Source organism: Homalodisca vitripennis, chromosome 6 (genome assembly GCF_021130785.1).
Source record: "Homalodisca vitripennis isolate AUS2020 chromosome 6, UT_GWSS_2.1, whole genome shotgun sequence".
NCBI lineage: Eukaryota > Metazoa > Arthropoda > Insecta > Hemiptera > Cicadellidae > Homalodisca > Homalodisca vitripennis.
In genome coordinates this window covers 168,291,499-168,315,647 of record NC_060212.1, presented here as the reverse complement: position 1 = coordinate 168,315,647, position 24,149 = coordinate 168,291,499, and the positions used below count along the sequence as shown (strand labels likewise).

Genomic DNA, 24,149 nt, shown 5'->3' with positions numbered 1-24,149 from the left:
GTTGATTCGAGTAAAATGAATATAAAAAAACTATGCAGAAGATTTACTTTGAATAACCACTGAAACATTTTTGCGAGATTATAGCAAAGGAGACATGGATAGAAGTTTATCAATCACCGGTAGATATGAAATATCAACTATTTCATAGTATTTTTAGTTATATTTTCGAAATACATTTTCCTAAAATTAGTCAAACTGTTAAAACATTTCTTAGGACAAAATGGATTACAGATGATTATACAAATTTTAAAAAATGAATTAGTTGAACTTGAGAAACAATTTAGAATTTCCAAAAAACACAAAATTTGAAGTTAGTCATAAAAGGAAGGAAAAATGTACTGAAAGAGTGGCATGAATAGAAATAAACAAAAATACTTCGATGATAAAAATTCTATACTCTGACAAACAAACCAAAAAACAACTTGGAAAATAATTAAATATGAGGTAAATAAACAATCCAATATAAATCATAATAAAAAGTATTATTGCAAATGGAAAATTAATATCTAATCCTGTTACTGTAGGAAACACTTTTAATGATTTTTTTGTGACAGCCGTTGACTTGCTAGTATTACCTAACATACCTCAGCTCAACTCTATTTATATCAATAGTGAGCATCTGACCTGTTGCTCGGCCATGTTTCAGATTTCAAACCGGTGTCTGAGTATCAGTTAAAAAACAATTGTTTTGTCATTTAAAACTAAGTTTTCTGTGGGGCACGATGATATACCAATTGATATTGTGAAAAAATCTGTTAACTTTATTATAAAACCTCTTGTCCATGTAATCAATTCTTCTTTAATTTCAGGAATATTTCCTGATATTTTTAAAAGTTGCCAAAGTGATTCCTCTCTTTAAAAAAAGGTAATGTGACTGATCCAGCATGCTATAGGCCAGTGTTCATTGCTCCCAATTTTTTCTAAAAATATTCGAAAAAGTGGTTTATGATCAGCTTTTAAAACACCTAGAGTCTAATGAAACTGTTGGACAAACAACAACATGGCTTTCGTCGTGGAAAATCAACAATAACGGCCGGTATAGAATTTATCCAGTCCATTATTGACTCAGTTGATAAAAGAGAAAAAGTATTTGGGATATTTTTAGATCTTACCAGAGCATTTGATTAGTGTCAGTCATGTAAAGTTAATAAGGAAATTAAAACAGCTTCGGTATATATGGAAAGGAGCAAACGTGGTTTGATTCCTATTTAACAAATAGAAATAACAATATGTAGAAATAGAAGAAAACCATTTTTCACAATAAAAAATCATTATGTGTGAGGGCTCATAGATCACAGATGCAGGGACACTACGGCATGGTGTGCCCCAGGGGTCTATCCTGGGTCCTCTATGTTTTTTTATGGTATTTATTTACAATACCGTGACCATGAAAAATGGACTTTTTTTCATGGGTTGGGCATTTATAGCCAAGTGTTATTATCACAGGTGCATATAAACTGGGGGGAAGTATATCATTGTATTATATTGATGCCTTTCGGGCATTATTGCATTAAAGATGGAAAATAACCGACAAAATTTTGTCGAACAACACTTGGAGGGTTAAGGATCAGGGGCATCACGTGATCTGGGATTCGACTTTTGCAAGCTCGAGTTAATTTTTTTCCTAAAAGAGCAAGCAGTGCGCAGCACTGCGCAGCGGGCAGGCATCGTTGACAGGATTAACGTCATCATTTCAGTAAAATTTGCCAGAGGTACTGTCAAAAAACAGAGTTTTCAGAGGATTTCAAAAAATCGTAACTCCTTTGATTTTCGTTGCCGACGAATTTTTTCTTCACTATTGTTTTCAGGAAAAATTGTAGTTTTCAGGAAAAAAAAATGAACATACCTTTCCATGGTCACGATTTTGTAAATTGATACCGTTTTTATGTTATATAGGAGGTTTGCCAGGGGTGATGGAGGGGTTGGATGGTGGCGTGTGTCTGTATGCTGATGATTCAAATGTTTTGTTTTCTGGTCAGAAGCTTGAGAATATTGAAATTTCATCATATATTTGGTCTAACTAGGATTAAGGATTTTTTTGACAAAAATAATCTTTTATTAAATTCAGATTAAATCTAATTATATTTCTTTTTCTACAAAGCAATCCAGATCAAATTTAAACTGTGACATTTTTCTAGACAATGACAGACTTAAACAAGTAGGACCACACAAAGTTTTTAGGACTTATAATAGATTAAAAATTTAGCTTGGGGATAAACATGTAGATCATGTTTTACTAAGAAGATGTCTACTGGTCTATATGCATTGCGACAAATGGCAAAAATTAGTAATTTACATACACTTAAATTAATATATTTCTCTTTGATCCATTCACATTTAGCTTACGGAATAAGCATTTATGGAGCAACAACAATAAGTAATTTAGATAGGCTTTTGGTCCTACAAAAAAAATCTTTGAGAATAATGAAAAATTTAAGATATACAGATTCTGTTAAACATATTTTTTCTGAACTTGGAATTCTGACAGTATATGGTTTATACTTCTTTTAAAGGGCAGGCTATATTGTAGTGGTATTGCAAAAGTTTTGATAAAAGCTCCATATTTGTCATATTTATATTTAGGGCGTTATAAAAATCTCTCCAATCTTCATTTCTCAGTCTAAGTTTTAATTCATCTAGGTTATTCTGTTTCATGCTTCTTATTTGTTTTTTAGTTTTACAATTTTTCCCTTTGTGAGTATCAATATTTAGTAATGGCATGGTGATCAGATAGGAGTGGTTCGATTACTTCGTTTTTGTGTTTTTCAAAATTTGTAATGAAGTTGTCGATACAAGTGGCAGAGGTATCAGTTCTCTGGTGGCCTCTTTTACAGTTAGATTTAAGCCAAAACTTGTTAAACTATTTTTAAAATCTAATATGGTTTTATTTTCACACAATATATTCAGGTTGAAATCACCACCTAGTATTATATTTGTTCTCTTTTGGTGTTAATTTAGAGAGGTAAAGTGTTAATTTGTTTTGGAATATGTCAATGTTCCATCAGGGCTCCTATATAGGATGCCAATATGGTTTTCTTATCATCTACTTCGGTTATTATTTCACAGCATTCAAAATTCTTGTTCTCAGATAATTTATTGCCAATGCTGGTTATTTTTAGAACTTTTAGTTTAGGACTGATTTTTGCTTATAGATTGCAACTCCTCCCATTCTCATCCTTCCCTGCAAAAAACTGTTTTGCAAAGTGTAATTTTGTATTTTCAACATGTTTAATTTAAAATCTTCAAGACCATGCTCAGAGACTAAGAAAAAATCAGGTTTATTGTCATCCAAAAATATTTCAGTTTGTGTTATTTTTTTTCAAGAATGCCACCTTATGTTTAGGTGAATTACTTTACAGGACCCTGTTATATTGTTAGATGAAGCTTTTTTCCCCAATTTAGCCTTCTGTCCCGTCGTGGGATATGTTACATCATTCGATCGTTTTTTGCCAATAGTTTCACCATATGTGTAAAATACAGACTTTCTACTTGATAACTCATGTATATTAAAGGAATAAAATGATATCTGTCTTTTGTAATAGACATAATTTGTACTTAGATTGGGCATTGGCAGATTCTTTTGGTAGTCCATAACAATACAAAGCTTCTCATTTGAATTTTTATAAGCTTTTCGAGTAGATCGTTTAATTTCATAAAACTTCTCAGCTTTTGTTTTGTGAAGCTGGTTGGCTATCTCTAAGGCACGTTTCTCCTTTGTTAGGTTAGCTATTTTCTCCTCAGCTAAATCCACCTGGCCTAATTCTAATTCAATACGTTTCATATTGGCTTTATGTTCGTCACACGTACTACACGTATCAGTCCAGGGGTAGCCAAAGCTGAAGTTGAAATTCGTGTTAAATATGTGACGGTAGGTCTCATATGACACTTTAAACAGTTGGTTGTCAGCAACGTATAAGTCATACATTTTTTAAAAGTTTAATTCCTCCGACAGATATGTTTTGAAACTATCGTGTAAACTATAATGAGCTTTACGACTTTAAAATGATTTTATGTGTTCACAGATTTTCTGGAAGGTATCAAGTTTTAGTTTGTGAGGTCGGTTTAAATGTTTACCCCTACCATCAATGGGAGCCATTCCTCGAGTTACCAATGCCTTTTTTAGCGATATAGTACGCCTATTTGTTATACCATAGATAGATATAAAACCCTTATGGCAAACAGGTACTTGAACTACTTTCCCTCCCCTTAGAACACGCACTTTATATGAGTAGGAACAGTCATTTGTGTTTGCCTTAGCTTGGTCTAGTCTAGGCCTACGCCTCTCAACTTCATGAACTGATATTAAGCCACTCAAATGGGCATTTTGATCATCAAATGTTGGCATAAAGTTTAGATCTGTGATAATCTGTTTTCTCTCAGCTTCAGAAATCACAGTGAAGCATTGAAATCTTTTACAATTACATGGGTCATCAGTAACTAAAGATTGATTTCTAATCCGCTTACTTGCATCACTAATTCGTCCTGTTTACTTCCGCTTTTTGATCAAGTTAGATGACACTTTACTATCCTCCTCTGAATCACTTGACATAAATATATTTCACAAGTCACTAGTCATAACACTGGTACTTAGGTCTAAAAATACTAAATGACTTTTGCTCCAGTAACTATAAGTAAAATTGACATAACCTCATCATATGAACATAGATAGTCTCACCCAGACAACAAAAAGAGCAGTGCTGCCAATATGCGCAGTGGACTCTGGCCGTTACTTCCCTGCTGCACAAGGACTGTGATCGTTTTCCCCCAGTTGAATATGGACCGTGATCGTTCTTTCCCTTTGTTTAAAAACTTTCAGTTCAATTTAAATGGACTAGGATCATTTTTACCCTGTTCTTCATTTTTGTGACTTTGATCGTTTTTCCCCTGGACACTTCAATTCTTTTTGTAGTACCTAACTAACAGAGTTGTCGCCATTTGAAGTTATTATTGATCTCTAAAAATAGCACCTTGCATAGTTTGATCATTTTTATTGTTTATGGTAAAGATCTCAAAGAACATGATGAAAATGTATCAAACATCATGAGAGCTGTTGAAAAATATAATGTTGATCTGTAGTTTTAACAAAATCAAACCTTTAGTACAATGTAAAACTTTTCCTCTTTCTTCTAACGCTTAAGTGCCCTTTCAACAACTCAAATAAAATATAGTCAACTCCATGTTTTCACCTATCGATGAGATTATTCCATTCTCAATAGAAATTCATCCCTCTAAGTTTGCGATTTCTGCAAAATTATCTGAAGAAGGGCGCCCAGTAGTTTTCTTTCCTTAATTCTGTCTCCTTTACAATAAAGATACCCTATATTTTAAAACGAGACTCATGCTGTTGTAGAAGCTGTTAGACGTAATGTTTTATATATTTTTAAATACATATTTATATTTAATTTTATATATTTAAGTTAAAAATTTGCAATAAAATTATATATGGTTATGAAACGATATTGTGGATTGGTTTCTCCAATGCTAGTTGGACAGTTGGCACAAAAGATGTTATTGAACCATTCAGGATTTCTGAGTGACCTTAAAAGGATTTATATTATGACATCACAAACTACAACTTCTTGTTCTGTAAAAGGTAGGAAGAAAGCTCAATATAGCCATTGGTCTACTCTTACTGTTCGCTTCTGACTGAAAAACGGTCTCAAACCTGCAAGATAGGATTAGTATCTCTGCATTTGTAGAGGGGTTGGTGAAAACAGAAAAGCCACGTTCATGCCTTAAGACGTTACGTAGCTCCTAGGAGTGGATTGTAGTAAGAGTTCTCACAAAAATTAGTAAGCACTCTCTTGAAGAAAAATTAAGTACTATTACTCTAATGTATGATGGAGCAACATATATCAACATACAATATTGCAGTAAGAAGATCATTTACTCACTTATACTTCATGTGGGAATCAGATGGTCTGATTGAGTTCAAAATTACAAACCAGTATCCTACCCTTCTGAATCCTTTTTCTCCTATTTTGATTACAATAAAATAAAAAAATAAAAAAACAATGTCCAGTGTTTTTAAGTACTGCTTGATTTGTGATAACTTTATATCATGTTTAGAGAAGAAAAAGATGAATTTTCTAAAAGTACATTATTGAAGAAACCACTGTACAATATTTGTTAAGAATAACAAGCGTTATCAATATATTTATTATTTTATTTTTACTTGATTGTTTACATTTTTTACACTCTTAATAACTGCAATATAATTTTTATCTTAAACTTGTTTACTAGACAAATAATACATCAAGCCGATACTCCTCAACATGAAATATTATGATATAACAGCCTATTTAATAAAATCCAAAATAGTGTAATGCCAAGGAAATTACTTAAATTAAGTAGAGAAGTTACAAAATTCTTTTAAATTTCAGGTACATTAACCCTTTCAGGATTAACAAATTATATACTATTATTCTAAAATTCTAATACACCAACTAGTCACATATCGGAAGTTTGTCTTTAGGTTATAAAAAGTTAATAAATTCCTTTTATTCATGTAAATTTTGACCCTATTAAATGTCTTGGAATTCAGTAATGATTCAATCTGCAAAAGTGTAAGAAAGAAGAAATTGCAGAATTTGCACCATACATTTTCATGATATCCAGTAACACTTGCTTCTTGTCTCCTGATATCCGAGAGCCAGCTACATGACGTTTATTTTTGTATATTTGAGTCAGAGTTTAGGTATTTGTACTGAATTATTGTGTTCTGCATTAGATTAACACCATGAGAAAAAAATGATATTGAGAGAGCTTGTTTACCGCAACTGGAAGTTCTCGCTTTTTTCCAAATTATACCCAAAATAGTATGTTGTTTATGTTACTGTTTAGTGTGTTTAGACTAAATTTTAATTATTAAATTAAGACATTGAACAAAGATAAAAAAGTCAATCAATGCCTATGGTATTATTTTTGTTATTGATGCACAATTTTATTTTAGATGTTTACTGTTGTTAATTTTCTCATATTTTAATTTATTTTTATAAAAATTGTGAAAATAACTTCCAATTCCTTAACAAGTAACCATATAGAAATATATGTGTGAAATCTAATTCCAAGTCTTTTAGATTTTTCAAATTTGTACAAAACAAAAATTAAATCTCTTACTGACAAAAAATATTGTTCATGGGTCAGTAAACATTTTTTATCTGAAAAACCATAGTACTTATTTCATACATTTTCTCTAGTTTATGAAAATAAATGTCTTTGAAAAATCATTTGAATATCTCTATTAGTGTTGAAATTAAAAACTAGTCATTCTAATTGATATAGAAAAGTTATGATCCTAAAAGGGTTAATGAGTAATAGATGCAAAAATACATTTCTTTTTCAAAAGTCCTTTTGACATCTGTAATATTTTAACGTTGCAATTTAACTGATGTCAAAGTAAATTATCATTAATTACTAAACTGATAAAATGAAGTATTTAATTAAATGGTAAACATTAAATATTAGCACATTAATAAAAAGACTGTAGATTGATATTGATTTAAAATAATACTGTAATCACCGGGATACATTCTGCTTGATTACATAAATGTACCTATAAAACACATTTCTTATACAATTGATCAATTTTAATTTTTTTATAACAAGCATTTTTAATTACAATACTTTTTAAAAATGTAATGTTATCTTTCAATATTCCACTAAAATAAACTTATTCTTAAAATCTAGTTAAAATTGCTTGATTTTTAAACTGAAACTTAAACTAAAATAACTAGTTTGAAAAATCAACAATAAGTAGTTTACCTTACTGAAAATGACACAAAAATGATGCAACATAACTGTATGTTTGAAAAGGTAAAAAAAAATACAATACCAACATGAATTTGATTACAACAAGTGACAATATTCGGATTAAAACCACTATTAAATCACAGTCTGAGGGGCTGTTATGAAGTGCACTGTATTTGTCACTGTGTTGATAACATTTAGAGAGGCCTCTTCAATGCTAAACAGGGAAACATCCTTCTGAATTCCACCAAACATGATGATTTCTCCCTGGCCGGACACAAGAGAGTACAGGATCGTGTGTTCGGGCCCTCCGGGTGCTACACTCTTTATCGGCAACCACCTGACGCAGTGGTCCGTTAAAACAGTACTGATGTCCATCACAAACATCGCCATTTTCGGTGGGGACTGCCTGACTACGGGAGGTGGTATCGGAACGGCCTTAGGCTTAGGCTGAGGATTTCGAGACAAATTGCGCAGCCGCTCTTCCATCCTGTGGAGTACTTCCAGTTGCCTCTCTCGATGTTTGTTGCCGCTGTTTGACGGTGTCGATCTAAATGCTGCCATATTGTTGTTTGTCGGTAAATTTATATTTCGATTACTGCTGAAAGGTGACCTATTTCTTTCAATTGGGTTTATTTTTGCATCAGGAACTCTTTGGGCAGGACTGCAGTTTGCGACCTCTCTCGCTTCAGCCTTGTCGACATCCGGGTCATGACTGTGGGACGGTGCTGGAGCCGTGTTCGACCCACTGGGTTCTGCAGAAGCTTGTCCATTTCTGGGAGTCAGACTTCCTCTTCGCCCATTCACATTTACATCTCTGTCTATCCGCGGAGTCGTGCATCCATCAGATGCTCTGCAAAATCACAAAACTCATCATCAGAAAAATTGTATTCTCTCAAATCAACTGATAAAAATCAATTCATGTGCAAACACATATTGCTTAACGATTCAAGAAATAGAATGGAAAATTTAGGTATTTGAATTTACTGCTATTAAAAACAACTAGATTTTAATATTTGGGTTCCAATAATTTGTATGTAATAATATTCATCTGAGCAGCTGAAGACAAGTTGGCTAGCCCAGCACTTGAGTATTGGGTATTGCCCATCCAGTGATACTACTAGTGTCTACATGTATACAGAGTCATGTGCTTAAAGAGTTAACAACGTTGCTGACAGTTGTCATCAAACAAATGTACAATGACTTAACTTGTTCAAGTAATTAGTACTGTTTCACAATACTGTAGATGGTTCCAATGGAAAGATGAAAAGCCAAAAGTGATAACAGATATAACAATAAACACCAAGGGAGAGATGCGTGGAGGCAAATTGCCGCAGCAGTGCAGTGCTTCAACAAAAAAATACACCTATCTCAAAGTGGATGGGTTATCAAGGTCACTCTTAGAAATGTAGTGGGAGGGGTAAAACTAAACCCCTCTCTGCTAGTATGGGTACAAACAAAAATATAAAGAAACTCTCAAAAGCGTGGCAAAATACCGTGGATATGATACCTCATTTGTTAATGCCATTGTTCTGTATGTTAGGTAATTTGAATTACTTACTTTATCTAATCAATATATAAAAGTTATTAAAATAAATTAACTTCAACTTAAAATTTAGCTTATTAACCCTAGAACACTAGCACTAATTGAATACCCGTTATTACTAGTACTACGTAAAACTGACGTGTGCAATACAAATAGTGATATTTATCCTTGGTTTACCATAAAAATATTAATATTTATTTTTTGTTTTGTTTTTATATATTTGTATTTTTATTTTAGAACATGTTTTTATTTTTATTTATTTTATTTTTTGAGACAATACATATGTGTATATATATATTGTATATATATATTGTTATATATATATATATATATATATATATATATATATATATATATCATACAATACATTGTTTCTTTTGCAACAGTTAAGTAAAACTAAGGGTACCTAGCATTGAAACATACTTGTAATTAATTGTTTTACTTTTACTAATAACTACTTTTTAATTAATATTCCTATTACTTTATTTACTACTTACTAATTTTTAAAGGAAATACATTTCATTTTTAGTTTTACATATTCCTTATTTTGATTTAAATAATGGAGTAATTAAGTTGTATAACATTATACACAAATAATTATTGACTTAGATACAGTAAAAGGTAAAGTTACTTTTTAGAAAAATCATAATGTTAACTTAGACATTTTATGTAAGTTCTTAGTAGTTTATGCACAATCTGGACATCTTTTTGTTTGGTGTTCACCACAAATGACTTTTCCACAACTACAATAAGTACTTGACATTCTCTTCTTCTTCCAATCACAAATATTGCAGTATTTTCTTTGTCCTTGCTGTGGAACAACTTCCCTTCCGATTTGGTCAAGTCCCAGTACAATGGTGATGCTGCCACGCAGTTCACGAGATAAGTTCGGTTGGCTTAGCCTTTGCCTCTGCAGCTCCTCACACAGCTCTTCATGGAGTTTGATCATAAATGTCTGTCTTGACAATGCCTTCCCATCATTTAATCTAAAGAAGTTGTGTGTATATATAATATAAGCATTAAGAACAGCTATGTTCAGCATATAATAATAAAAAAAAAAAAAAAAAAAAAAAAAAACAGAGAGGCCATCTTTTGGTTTTTTGACCACAGTTCGCAGACTGGCATAGTTGGTTGAAAGTGTCGACACTACCTTTAGTGCTGTTATAGGTCATTATGATCTCCGGTTTACCTGAAACTTCATTTACAGCTGATCCACCATGCATTGTTGATATAAATGTAACCATTTTGTTACTCTTTGCTTTATATGAAACAGCAGTTACATCATCATGAAATAAAAACATGCTGCTCCCCACTTGGCGATCCTTGTAGTGGACATCTTTGAAGACATCTGGCAATTCCCTCTTGTTTTTTTTTATTGTGCCCACGGTTGTAAGGTGATACTCATTCAGTAGGTCCTGGGCCAAACGCACGCTGGTAAACCAATTATCAGTGGTTACATAACGGATACTCCCAGCAATCATCCCTACTAATCTCTGGACAAAATGATCTGCAATCGGCGCAGGAACTGTACTCTTTCCTAAATATGGAATAGCATTTAGCATATATTTTGAACTATTGTCACACATCATGACAATTTTCATCCCATACTTGTTAGGTTTGCTGGGTATGTACATGCGAAAAGGACAATTGCCCCTAAAACCTACCAACTGCTCGTCAATCGTTACATATGAACTGGCTTTATAGTGTTTCTTGCAGTTTTCTACTAAAATATTCCAGATTTCTGAGATTGGTGCTAACTTGTTATCCTTTTTTCATTGATCTCTTGTTGTTTTATTGTCAAAGCGGAGACAGTCCAATAGAAAGCAAAATCGACGTTCTGACATGGTTGCATGGTTTTTTTTTTTACCTGAATATACTGGATCAAACAACATTTTAGTTGTCAAATGGTTATCTTTTAATATGCCAGGTAGTATCAACAACCCGAAAAGTGCGTACAATTCATGTTCATCCAAATCCTTTAGTGATCCATCACCAGGATTTTTGTAAAGAACCCTTTTTTCCGCAATTTCTTCATTGGTACACGTTATTATTATATGTAAAATATCCTGAGAAAACAGCAGCTGAAAACATTCTGTTGGATTAACAACGTTTCGAGCAGAAGCATTAGGCCCTGGTCTGATATGGATTATGTTTTTTGAAGGTGTTTTTCCAGTGCACAATTCAGATTTAGTATTCCACACAAATCTATCTTTACCTTCAATGGTGTCAACATCTGGTACAATCACTCTACCATCAGGTTTTAAACCCTATTTTGACTTGTTTATGTTTGTTTTCCTTCTGGCCTTGTTATTTTTTGAGGTACTTGCTTCACTGTCCTCATTTGTCTTTCTTCTCTTACTTTGTGGATTTTCAATATCACGTTCAATGTTTCTTATTGGAGCTGCAAATTCGTTATCCTCGTCAACACTCAAAAGTTGTACCGAATCTTCTGGAAAATACTCGGGATCGGCGTCACTGTCATACTCATCAGAACTTGCATCATCAAATTCTAAGACATCTTCATCACTTACACTCTCTTCCAGTGCACTAATTGTATCTACCTCGAACAATGTCCTTCTTTTGCTCATTTTCAGTGTTTACAGCCACAAATTAATAAATAATTTATTATGTCCTTAATAAAAAAACCACCACGTAATACTAGGACCACGTAAAACGCACGTGTTGTACACAGGCGCCACTACTACACACACGCCCGAATGACGTGTTAATATTTACTACAACTACTAGAGCTATGTAAAGTTTACGTTCTGTGAAAAGAACCAGCAAAATAACTGCGCAATAACCGAACGCAAGCCACAACACAACACACCGTCTCGTTGAGGACTGACCGAGAGAAGCACTACTGGAGGGGTGATGGCTTAGTGGGAGGGGGGAGTGGATAAGAAACAAAATGGCGGAGGCACACGTCAATTCGACGTACGCTAGTATTTTAGGGTTAATAAACAAAATAATTAGTGATTAAAATATGGTTTATATGTAAGATGTAAGAATATCTAGATTTACTGTAAAATGTAACTTTTTGTATATGGCTATGATTGTCAAATTCTTATGACAATAAATGATTGATTTGCAAAGCAATACCGAGGTAACCAGATTTTGGGACTTCACTACACTAATTTAATCAGATGTTTGGAATTTTCAGCTTGCAATTTAATTAAAATTTGAGATCTTAAATGTTATTCATAGCGATACTTATTAATAATTCATAGCGATACTTATTAATAATTATCTCTTGGGAATTAAAGAGTTACATTACATCGATATTATATTATTTCTTTTATATTAACCTACTGGACATGTCTGTTATGGGCAAACTAATTTTGTAAACTTACCGTATAAATGTTTATTATTATTAAATAATTACCTCCTTGGTAAACTGTCGTCAGAAGGAGGCCTCGTTGGTGCAGGATTCCACTTTGCCAAGGAAAACGTTGGAAATGTTGATGTGGGATTTCTGCCGATTGCAATAACATTTGTCCCACTCTGGAATAAAGGTGATAACAAAGATAATGAGAATTTCTGGAATGAAATATTTGTTAATTGCATTGAAATATTTGATAAAGAATTTAAAATATATGTCTATTAGCAGACGGAATGCCTATGTTATATAGCAATACCTACTTTAACCTCAATGTTTTGTTGTATTTTAATAAGCCCAAGCCAAGTAGAAATTATATGTACTATTTTAAAAACTCTAGATACTTTGTTCAATGAGTGTAGTGTGGTAATCAAACTATTCAGAAGCTGTAAGGAGATTTCATACAATGAAGTTGATTACGAGGTTCTCATGTCATACATGCATCTCTATTTTGGATATTGTTGAGAAGAAGGGTAGAGTTCTTCACTGATTAATTGAGTTTAATCCTCTTTTCTGTTTTAGAAAATAAGAGTATTTTGAGTTAAATATTGCAAGTGCTAAGTCACTATTTTCTTTTTGTGTTGCTCCCGAAAACTAGAGGATGCATGGAAAACATGAAAGGGTATAAGAAATCGGCTGCATGATCAGACATTCCTCAACAAAATAACAATATACAGGATAATTGTCACAAATTACCTCCTAATTCAGATTTCTTGAGAAAAATTGGAGACCAAGAAATTGTCAGTTGCTGTTTGACAATGTCAGTCTGCTCCTACTTCTGATATGACTTTTCTTATTGGACTAGCCTCATTTTAACTATGAATGACAGGCACCCAGGTATTTCCTCCAGGAGCATGCTAACCCCTTTGGCTTTTCTGCCTGCTTCGATTTAGATTAAAGTCCAATTCATACATTTTTCCTGTTGTGCAAGAGAAACTATGAGAGCTGTACACATTTGGAATACTTTCCAGCAAAAATAAGGGACACTTTTAATCTCCCCAGCATTGTTTTATACAGAATTAGGCAATATATTTGGTCCTCTTTATTTTATTTTACGTTATAATGTTTAATGTTATGACAGAATATTAGTGATGTAAAAATATATTTTATTTGTAAGATATAGTAAAAAGAATATCTGAATTTAATATAAAATTTTAATTGATGAATGCTTTTAGAATGACTAAATTTATTATAATTGGATATTTTTGTAAGAGACGTTTATGTGGATTTTTTGAAGATTAGTAGACAATATATACAGGGTGAGGGAAACCACCAGTCTGCAACGTATAGCGGCTGAACTGAGAAACCTACCTTCTTTTTAATGAAATAAGTATTTTTGGCACCATTTTTCAACTATCCATGATAAAGCTAAACTTTAAATAAATCTATTAAGAAAATTTTTTTAAAGTCAACTATTGATAGGTGTAATGAAAGTCATACCTTGCTTGCTATTTGAATTTTTACGTTTTACGACTTTGAAATATATTACATTTGAATTATAAAAAGTGGAAATGTGCTGAAAAGTGACAACTGTAACATACTTTTAAAAAAAGTAGTTCTTTGGTAACGTAGGATACAAATTTGGATTTACTACAAATTGTAACAAGAAAACAGTAAAGAAAACTGTGAAACCGTACAAATTTGACATTTTGGATCAACCTCCACACAAGAAGAAAATAAATATTTTTTTTAATGATCAGGAACTAGAGACTTTTAAAATGAGATATCGCTCAAGCTACCTTTACATTTGAAAATATTTTTTAAATGATCCCTACTTCCTCCCTCTGAAAACGTACCATTTTGGGATATTTTGGGGTGTTAAAAATTATTTTCCCTAATTATTTGGCATCAAAATATGGGGTTTTTCATTAAAACAAAGGAGGTAGGTTTCTCTATTCACCTGCTATTCATTGCAGACATTGCAGGGTCTGTATCACCCTGTACATGTCTGCTGCCTTAGTAACCATTGTCTTAGGTGAAATTGAACATGAGTCTTTCTCATTACGTATCCAACAACCCAACATGATAGGTGTGACACATGTACCTTGCAGGCAGGGTGACACCACAGCTGGCCATTGGAGGGGTGCGAGGTACCCCACTGCGGGTTCTCCACAGTGATGGCAACCCACTGCCACACGTTTCCCTGCATGATGAGCAGCCAGACATCGTTGAGGAGGACACTGGGTCTGCCACCACAACCGCCTGTAAATTACAACCAAGAAATAAAAGAACACACAGAATAAAACCGTATTTATTTAATTTAAAGTGCACCACAGTAAATAAAAAGTTTTTCATAAAATGTATATGTCGAAAAGAACAGTTTATTACTCTGTTTATTACATGTGCCTTTTGTAGAAATTAACATTGTACTAGAGTCTTCCAACTAGTAAGATATATTATTATAGTACAATTCATGGACTGAATAAAATGCATTGTTAATGATAAACTGTTGAAGTTTAGTTTTAAATTATGTTAATTCTGTGATTTTGATTTTATGTGAACAGGTAGACAGTTTTATAGATATCTAAATTACATTTTCTTATGAGGATACATTCTGCATACGCAGTCAACCATGTAATTTTATTGAGTAAGTTGGAGTATTATGGTTTCTATGGCAAAGATTTGGAAATTTTGAAGTCATATCTTTCAGAGCGTAAGCAATTGGTCGACCACAATGTCAGTTTGTCTGAAGTTTTAGAATTTAAGTTAGGAGTACCTCAGGGGTCTGTTTTAGGGCCTATACTCTTTCTAGTTTTAATTAATGACCTCTAAGCAATAATTTGTCCTGTTACTCTACAATATATGCAGATGATACAACATTGTTATCTTATCATAATGATGTGGATCAGCTAAAAATAATTTCAGAAAACACATTGTTAGAGGCAACTTATTGGTTTGAAACTAATGGACTATTCCTGAATAAAGAAAAAACTCAGCATCTGTTGGTAACCTTAAAAACAGAAGATCGCTTAGATTCATTAAGTACAGTGAAGCTTTTAGGTGTAAATATTGATTCTAATCGGTCATGGAAAACTCATATAGCCTATATTTGTAAGAGATTGTCTAGAGTGATTTATTTACTTGCAAACCTTAAAAATAAAGTGTCTCTAAAATATTTAAGAATGGCCCATTTCTCATTTTTTGAAAGTATTATAAGATATTGTTTACTTGTGTGGGGTAATGGAATAGGCATTCAAAAGGTTCTTATTGTACAAAAAAGCTATACAAATCATAACTGGCTCTAATCCGCGTGATCACTGTCGACCTCTTTTTAGGCAATTAAACATTTTAACTGTTGTAAATTTGTATATTTTTGATGTATTAATGGTAATAAAGAAAAATCTGCATCTTTATACACAAAGAAATGCCATACACTCTCATAATACACGAAACCAAGACAGAATTGAGCTGCCTAGATTAAGACTTTCAAAATCAATGGATTACCATAAAAACATGGGAATAAGGCTTTTCAATAAGTTACCAGTTTCCTGGAAAAATTTAAACCATCATAAATTTTCAGAGAGATTACATGAATGGCTTGTAAATAATCCACTGTACAACCTAGAAGAATATTTTTAATTTAATTTTAACACTTAGTCTAGATTGTGTATAGGCTAGTGAGTACTATTGCTTAATAGGATTAAGTTTTTAAAACACTATTGTGACAAATTAGTCAACTAATAGTTTCTAGTATTGACAATGTCTATTGCCTGTTATGTGACTTGCCGATGGATAAATAAATGTCTTTATTGTCTTTATTTATTGTCATATTTTAGTTGTCAAAATATGTTCCTAAAATATTTTTAAAAACAATGAGGGAACTCAAGATTTTCACTTATTAATAAATATCTTTAGCAAGATTAAACTATGTAGTTTTGTTGTGAGCATGGAAGTATTTTTTTGTTAGTTCTATATTCAAGTTCTACATACTTTGTAAACAATCAAGTGTGTAATATGTGCAGTAAGAATAGAATAAAAAGATGTTTATTTTATAACAGTTTTTAAAAATGCTTAGGTACTTTGGGATTATACCGACCACACCAGTATGAAGAACACAAAAATATAAATTTATAGAAACAAACATGATAGAACGAAAAAAACAACTCTGTAATTACAAAATTACAAGCATTTCCAGGTATTGTGATCGGTATTGTTGTCGCTGTTATCTTATCTTTCTCGAGAATCCCGATTACGGCAGGCCGCGCGGCATCACATGATTTGCACAGTACATAATTGCCTTTCCATTACAATTCAATTTATATTTCTGATCAGCCCCTCTAGAATTTGATATTTTACTGATAGGTACTATCTCGAGGGATGTTTTTCTTTCGCTGATGGCCGGAGGCACTCGCATTTTGGGTGGCGGAATGTGATCAAGAATAAAAACAAGTTTTGAGTGTTTTTTCAATAAAGAGTTTAGTTTTAGTTTGGTAATGTTTGTTTTTGTTGAATTTTTGTGTTTAGAGAAATGTAGAGGTAAAACACGGAAGTACAACAAAGCGACGCGACTCTGCAATCACGTTATCTACTAGACCGCTCGACTTTGACCTCTGTCTGAGGATGGGGAGGGGTTTGCGATAAGACAATTCCTGTTTTATATTGACGAAATATTGTTTTACGCTAATCTAGTAATCAGTAGAAGCAAAATGTCAAATAACGATTCATGCCTGGGTGTGGTCGATATAATCCCAAAGTACCAATGCTTAAAATGAGCTTCTCAGACTAAAAGTCACTACATGAGTTAAGAATCACGGCAATTGAGGATAAACACTAGTGAAATACTTTCCTTGAAAGTTTTATTGAGCATAAAGTAATGTTTGAAAAATTACTTCTTACAAAACATTATTTTACTGATTTCTTGTATTATTACAATTTAATTTATGTTTCACTTATCAAATTGTCAAATAATAATATCTTTTAGAGTAAATTTACTGCTAATCAAAACTATTAGATGAATAGAAAATATTGAATTTTGAGTTTAGCTCCAGTTCACCTTCCTTTTATTGCTATGTCTGGTATCTAACGCTGTCTCAGACTTGACTCCCAGAATCTGCAGTCATGCTCATCTGAAGAGATTCAAATGAAGTCAATAAAGAAGAAACTCAAAACGAAACATTTATGTCGCTTCGATATCAGAGACACACCTACAAATAGGTGAAGTGGTAGTCTCATTGTCTCATCAGGTACACAACTGAGTGCACTACAATATGAAAGACACGATCGAGCATGACTCCAGGTTCCAGGAGTCAAGTTCGAGACAGCGTCAGATACCAGACACTGCAATAAAAGGAAGTTGAACTGGAGCTAAACTCAAAATTCAATTAAATCAACTCTTCCTACCATATGTTATGAATAGAAAATAGTTTTGATTCTTGTAATAAACTTGGTAACTTTAAATAATGTTCTTGAATAAATCTACCAAAAATACAAATAAAACCACCTTAACAATTAGCCTACCTATAATGAGCAAGTGATCATCATCAATTGCAATTTGTGACTGGTTATATCGTGGAATAGGTTTCGGCTCTGTCGTTTCTTGATTCCTCCAACTCTGTGTGAGGAAATTGAAGCACCAGATGTTGTTGGCACTGCAACACAACATCAATGGTTCAGTAACTGAGTGCTGCAAATTGGTTTTATACTTACTATCAGAAAATGAATTGTATAATATATGAACTATATGGTTTCGAGTGCATTACAAGCAAAAAGTGAGTGGCAAGATTGCATTTTAGTTAAGTTGTGTTCATTTATGTATTCAAAGCTAGTGGTTAGATAATAGTACTAGCAGTGCTTCTAACTACTAAGCCTTACACGATTTATTTATTGAGAACTAGTGGTTAATTAGTGGCAGTGGCAAGGCTGCTGACTACTAAGCCTTACACGATTTATTTATTCAAATCAAAATCAAAATGTCTTTATTACGTGAACATTAAGTACAGTAATTTGTCAAAATATAATACATAATGCAAAGTTAGATAATTACAGTTTAATAGTGTCATCATTGTGAGTTTAGGAGGTTTATGCTTCAATTTTTTAAAATCACGTGGTTCCAGTGTTAGCAATTCCAGGAACTCTTCAATGGTGTAATACAGGTCTCTTCAGCAAAAACTCTCGAAGTAGGTTCTTTAGTCCTGTTTCCTGTCAGGCTGCGGAGGTAGTCTGGTAGAAGGTTTTTAAATTTCCGGCCAATGTATGAAGGTTTTCTTCTCGTATAAAGCTGTTCTGTGTTGAGGTAGGGTGAGCCTTGAGGCATGGCGTGTGGGGTAATTATGGAGGTCCATGTGAGTCTGCAGATGTAGTTTATCTACGTGCAAGATGGCTTCATAAATGTAAAGTGCAGGTACTGTAAGTATGCCTAGGGTCCCTGGTAGGCCTCTCGGCAAGTTTGTAGTGGCTCAAGGTTTGCAAGGGTCCTGACTGCCTTCTTTTGTGGAGTACCAGAACTCTCTTGAGGTTTCCTTGGGAGGTTCCCCAGACTATAAGGCCATACCTAATGTGAGACTCTATTAGCGCATAGTAGGCTATTTTTTGCCGCTTCCAGAGAGCCTACCCATTTAATACGTTTAACAACGTAGATGCCTGTACTAATTTTATTGCATATGTTGTTTACATGATCTGCCCATGTGAGTCTGCTATCGAGAGTTACTCCCAAAAACTTGATTCTGGTTAGCCACTGATATATTGGGAATGCTTGCTGGTACCTCTTTCTTCTTTCTTCCTGCTAAAGTGTACCTGTGTAGTTTTGTCAGGGTTTATTGCTAAGTCATTTAATTTACTGTAGATTATGGCGCTTTCTAATGATGTGATAGAGTTACTGTACAATTGTTCAGCTGTGGTCATTTCTTAGAAGAAGAGTGGTATCATCTGCGTACATTATCAGCTCGTACTTTCATTTTGAATTAGAGCTGGGAAGTTCGTTAGTCAGCAGAATAAACAAAATGGTCCCAACACAGATCCCTGGTGGGACTCCTCTAGTAATTGGTTGAGGACAAGATCTGAACATGCTAGTGACGCCATATGTAGTATGCTGAATCTCCACAATTTGGGATCTCCCTTTGAGATAACTATCAAACCACTTGTTTTTCCCAGACCTGTTACTACTCCCAAAGCTGCAAGTTTTTTAGAGATGAGGCTGTATCCTAAGCAATCAAAGGCCTTACTGTAGTCTAGGAATAAGGCAGTGACAAATTGTCCCTCCTCTATGCTGTCAATTATAGATTCGACCAGACTTATGATGGCAGATAAAGTAGATTTTCCCTTCTGGAAGCCATGCTGGCAGTCAGTAATTAAGTCCTGTTGTGTAAGATGTGTCATTAGTCCTCTTCAATACTATTTTTTCAATAATTTTTGAAAACGTTGATATTAAGGAAATGGGTCTATAGTTTTTTGGGTCAGTTTTTGGTCCTTTTTTTGTGCTGGGGATAGACCTTGGAGACTTTAAGCTTTGTTGGGAATTGGCCCAGGAAAATGATTTATTTATAATTGATGCAAGAGGATGAATCAATTCCACTGCGCAATGCTTTACAACTTTTGATGAGTATTCGTCTGTACCACTCGATGATTTGTTTTTTTAGGTTGTGTATTACTTGACTTACTTCTTCCCATGTTGTGGCGGTCAGATCAAATGGTTGTATTAAAGGGTGGTTTTAGAGGTTTAGGTCCTCTTCTAATCTGCTGTCTCCTGGCTGTTGGTTGTTTTGCTGTAATGTCACTTCTGCTATCTGAGTAAAGAAAGTGTTTATTGTTCAGCTACCTGAAGAGGATTGTCTACCACTGCATCGTCAATGTTTAGCTTAGGACAAACGTTTTTGCTAAGGTTTGTTTGGCATTGGTCTCTGTATGTATTATATCCCATACAGCTTTGGATTTGTTGTCAGATGTCATTATTTTTCTGTGTATTTGCATTTTTGTTGCAACATCCTTATTTTTCTGTCATACTTCTTTTTTATGTTTACCATAGTTTTCTTTATCTTGTGCCCTTCCGGTAATTTCATAGGTGTTTGAGGCTCTTAAGTAGGCAGCTTTTTATCTCAGCTGATTCTTGGTCATAGTAGTGAATTGGTTTTAACTCTTAGTTTTATTTTTGCTCTTCTTGTGAGGGCAGGAGATGTCAAGGGCAGTTTGCAGCACTCCTTCGAATATGTTATATGCTGTTTCCTCCGCATCTTCAGCATTATAGACAGTATTCCAGTTTTTTTATGGAAAGCAGTGACTTGAGCTGGTCAAGGTTTCTCCTTCCCATTTGTCGCCGAAGAGTTTGCGTGTGATGTCGTCATTTTTACAAAAGTCCAGGCTACATAATTTGGGCGGTTATGATCCGATAGTCCAGTTTGTAAAATTGTTTGCAACTAAGGTCATGTTCTGGAATATTAGTGCATATACAGTCAATTGAAGTGCTTGTGTCAACTGTAATGCGAGTTGGTGGCAAAGGGAGCCTTCCTTATGTTGTGTGTTTGCCAATTCGTTGTCAAACATCAGGCTGTCCGGGTTGTTGGGTTTTTAATCTGTCAATGTTTATGTCTCCTGTCAGAATAAACGACCTATTATGTGCTTGACTATTGTCCAGAATGTTTGATAGGATGTCCAAGCTATTTTGAATGTTTACCCCCGGGAGGGCGGTATACCGCCAAGGAGAAAGAGATGCTTCCCTTTGATTATAATATGTGCCATTGCAGCCTCAAATAGTTTTTCTTCGCAGTGGTTACTCATGTCCTATGGCCTCTATATTGTTATTAAGTTGTCTCTACAATAAATATAGCAACCCCCCCCAGTCTATGTTCTTTTCTGCAGTATTTCAGATACGAGAGAGTATCCTAGAAGTTTTTGTGGTTTCAATATCGCTTTGCTTGAGACCGTGTTCTGTTAGAACCAAGAGGCTGGGGCATACTTCACTTAGTAGATGGTTTTAGCCGGTTAATTTTTTGTATTGAGATCTTATGTTTTGATGACATATTGTCAGGTAGTCATTTTTTATCTGCTGAGTGCTGCCTAAAAAAACAGTTGGTTTCTGTTGAAGATGACTCTGAGCATTGCGGAATTTTTATATTACTATTGCAGCTTGACATGTTGGTATGGTCCTAGAAAAGAATTGGAGTGGTGTACGTCTGCTTGCACCAGGATCTGATGTCCAGGTTCCTGTGGAGATGGTGGCGGTAGAGGAAGGTGATGATTAGGTGTTGCCAGGACTATTTCATCTGTCTCCTGTCCTAGTGTTTTCCAAGAGAACTGGTGAGATCTGAAAGCAGTGCCTCAGAAGAAGAAGTCATTGGCATCATGTTCCTAGTGACTGCAGAATTTTCCTGAGTTTTAGTCATAATCTGAAGGTAGAATTGAAATATTCATTGCAAAAAACTCATCCAAACTTTGATTTTCAGGCTTCAGTTTTGCATACATAGGTGGCGATTTTGTAAATTGTGTTTTTTTTTTCCTTGTCTGACTTACATAAGCTGAACTTACAGGGAAGATGTGTTCTCTTACTTTAGTCAGTATGGATTCAGTGTTGTTAACGCAGATTTTGTCTGGCTTCTGCGTCAAGTTTGTGGTGAGGCATAGTCCTGGTTGTCAATGTTGATTCAGTGTTGTTAACGCAGATTTGTCCTGGCTTCTCTTCTGCGGTCAAGTTTGTAGTAAGGCGTGGTCCTGGTTTGTCAGTGTGGTTCAGTGTTGTTAAACGCAGATTTGTCTGGCTTCTGCGGTCAAGTTTGTGGTGAGGCATAGTCCTGGTTGTCAATGTTGGTTCAGTGTTTGTTAACGCAGATTTGTCTGGCTTCTGCGGTCAAGTTGTAGTAAGGCGTAGTCCTGGTTGTCAATGAAGGTTCAGTGTTGTCCGAGGTCAAGTTGTAGTAAGGCGTAATCCTGTTGTCAATGAAGGTTCAGTGTTGTTTACGCAGATTTGTCCTGGCTTCTGCGGTCAAGTTGTGGTGTTGTTTCAGAAGTGTGGATTCACACTTTGAGTGCTAGCTTTGTACTTAGCAGCTTGGAGTGATATACTGAACAGGTTTTGTTTTGCAAAGTGTTATCCAGTTGGCTGTTCTTCATGGTCCTGGTCATGTGACCTCTAGCTGAGGAATGTGGACTTTCCTTTCTGTCCAACATGGATGTAAATTTTATTATTCCCTGTTTATTTAAGTGGGTATTTGAGTCAGAGTTCATAAAGTTGTCAAGGAATGAATTTGTGTAGACTTTAAATTTTGTTTATCAGCTCAGTAAATCTAAACTGGTTTTCCTCTACTTCTTCCATCTCCGTTTTCAACAAAATTACTTTAATAGTTCTGTAACTCTTGTTCTGTCTCTTTCCCTCGTGAAATTAATTGAGCATTTTCATTTCTGAGAATGAGAATTTCATTATCTGCCCATTTTGTGTGGTTTTAGCTAATTCTGCTTCCAAATATTTTATTTTTTTCCTCTGACTTAGTTTGCAAACGTTTGCAGTTGTTTTAAGTACAGCATCACTACTTTTCTTTTCTTCATCTGCCTGTGCTAGTAACTCTTCTTTTAGTCTTTGTTCCTTAGTGAGCTTTCTGCTTAGGTGGTCATTATTTTCTGAAAGGTCGCGAGTAAAGTCCGTTAGTGCTGATTTATTGAGAGCTAGTGGTTAGTTAGTGGTGGTAGCAGTGCAGCTAACTACTAAGTCTTACACGATTTATTTATTGAGAGCTAGTGGTTAGTTAGTGGTAGTAGCAGTGCAGCTAACTACTAAGCCTCACACGATTTATTTATTGAGAGCTAGTGGTTAGTTAGTGGTAGTAGCAGTGCAGCTAACTACTAAGTCTTACACGATTTATTTATTGAGAGCTAGTGGTTAGTTAGTGTAATGTATTGAATTACAATAATAATTATAATAATAATTATTATACATATTATAAATTGTTACTGGCAAGTTAAAGCCACAGCCAAAGACCAACTGTATGATCGTATGATGATGCTGTGACGTCATATGGGGTGATCAGTTTGAATAAATGCCATTGGCTGTTCTCATCACGCCACCAGATCATACCACCACTACCACTTCCAGTGTCCTGCCCTTGTCTCTCTCTCAGTTACCCTCCAACCTTAACGAGCACAGTCGATTGATGTAAAACTAATTCAGTCTTTTATTCCGATTCCCGTAACACGTACACAACAATTGGCGACGAGGTATTAATGCGAGTGCAATGCAACCTGTTCGATTGTGCGTAAATAATTTCTCCGAAAATTATAGTAGGAGGAAGTGTGTCTGTAGTTTGGCATCACGTGGACTCAAAATCGGTACATTTTGATGTTGGAAGACAAGGTCGTAATTGGAACATTTCGTCTTTATTTAGTGAAACAGTAAAAATGGCGGGGAATTATTGGCGGAATCGGTGACTTCGACAACAGTGCAGAAACTTGGAATTCGTATGTTGAACGATTTGAATTATTCGTTGACTGTAACAGTATTAGTGACGACAAAAAGGTTAGTACGTTACTAACAGTCGTGGGTGTGAAAACGTACAG

General features: G+C 34.3%; 1 protein-coding gene across 1 annotated transcript in view; it reads right to left on the bottom strand.

The window, feature by feature from the left end:
* Positions 1–6,145: 6,145 nt before the first annotated feature.
* LOC124365121 (F-box only protein 42) overlaps positions 6,146–24,149 on the bottom strand; it is a 32,816-nt gene continuing 14,812 nt past the window's right edge. Inside the window, exons 5-8 of the mRNA XM_046821066.1 lie at positions 18,132–18,262; positions 14,719–14,876; positions 12,681–12,799; positions 6,146–8,602 (exon numbers count right to left, since the gene is read on the bottom strand). Coding sequence (XP_046677022.1) covers positions 7,885–8,602; positions 12,681–12,799; positions 14,719–14,876; positions 18,132–18,262 — 1,126 coding nt within the window. The 3' untranslated portion in view covers positions 6,146–7,884. The remainder of the gene's footprint in view (positions 8,603–12,680; positions 12,800–14,718; positions 14,877–18,131; positions 18,263–24,149) is intronic.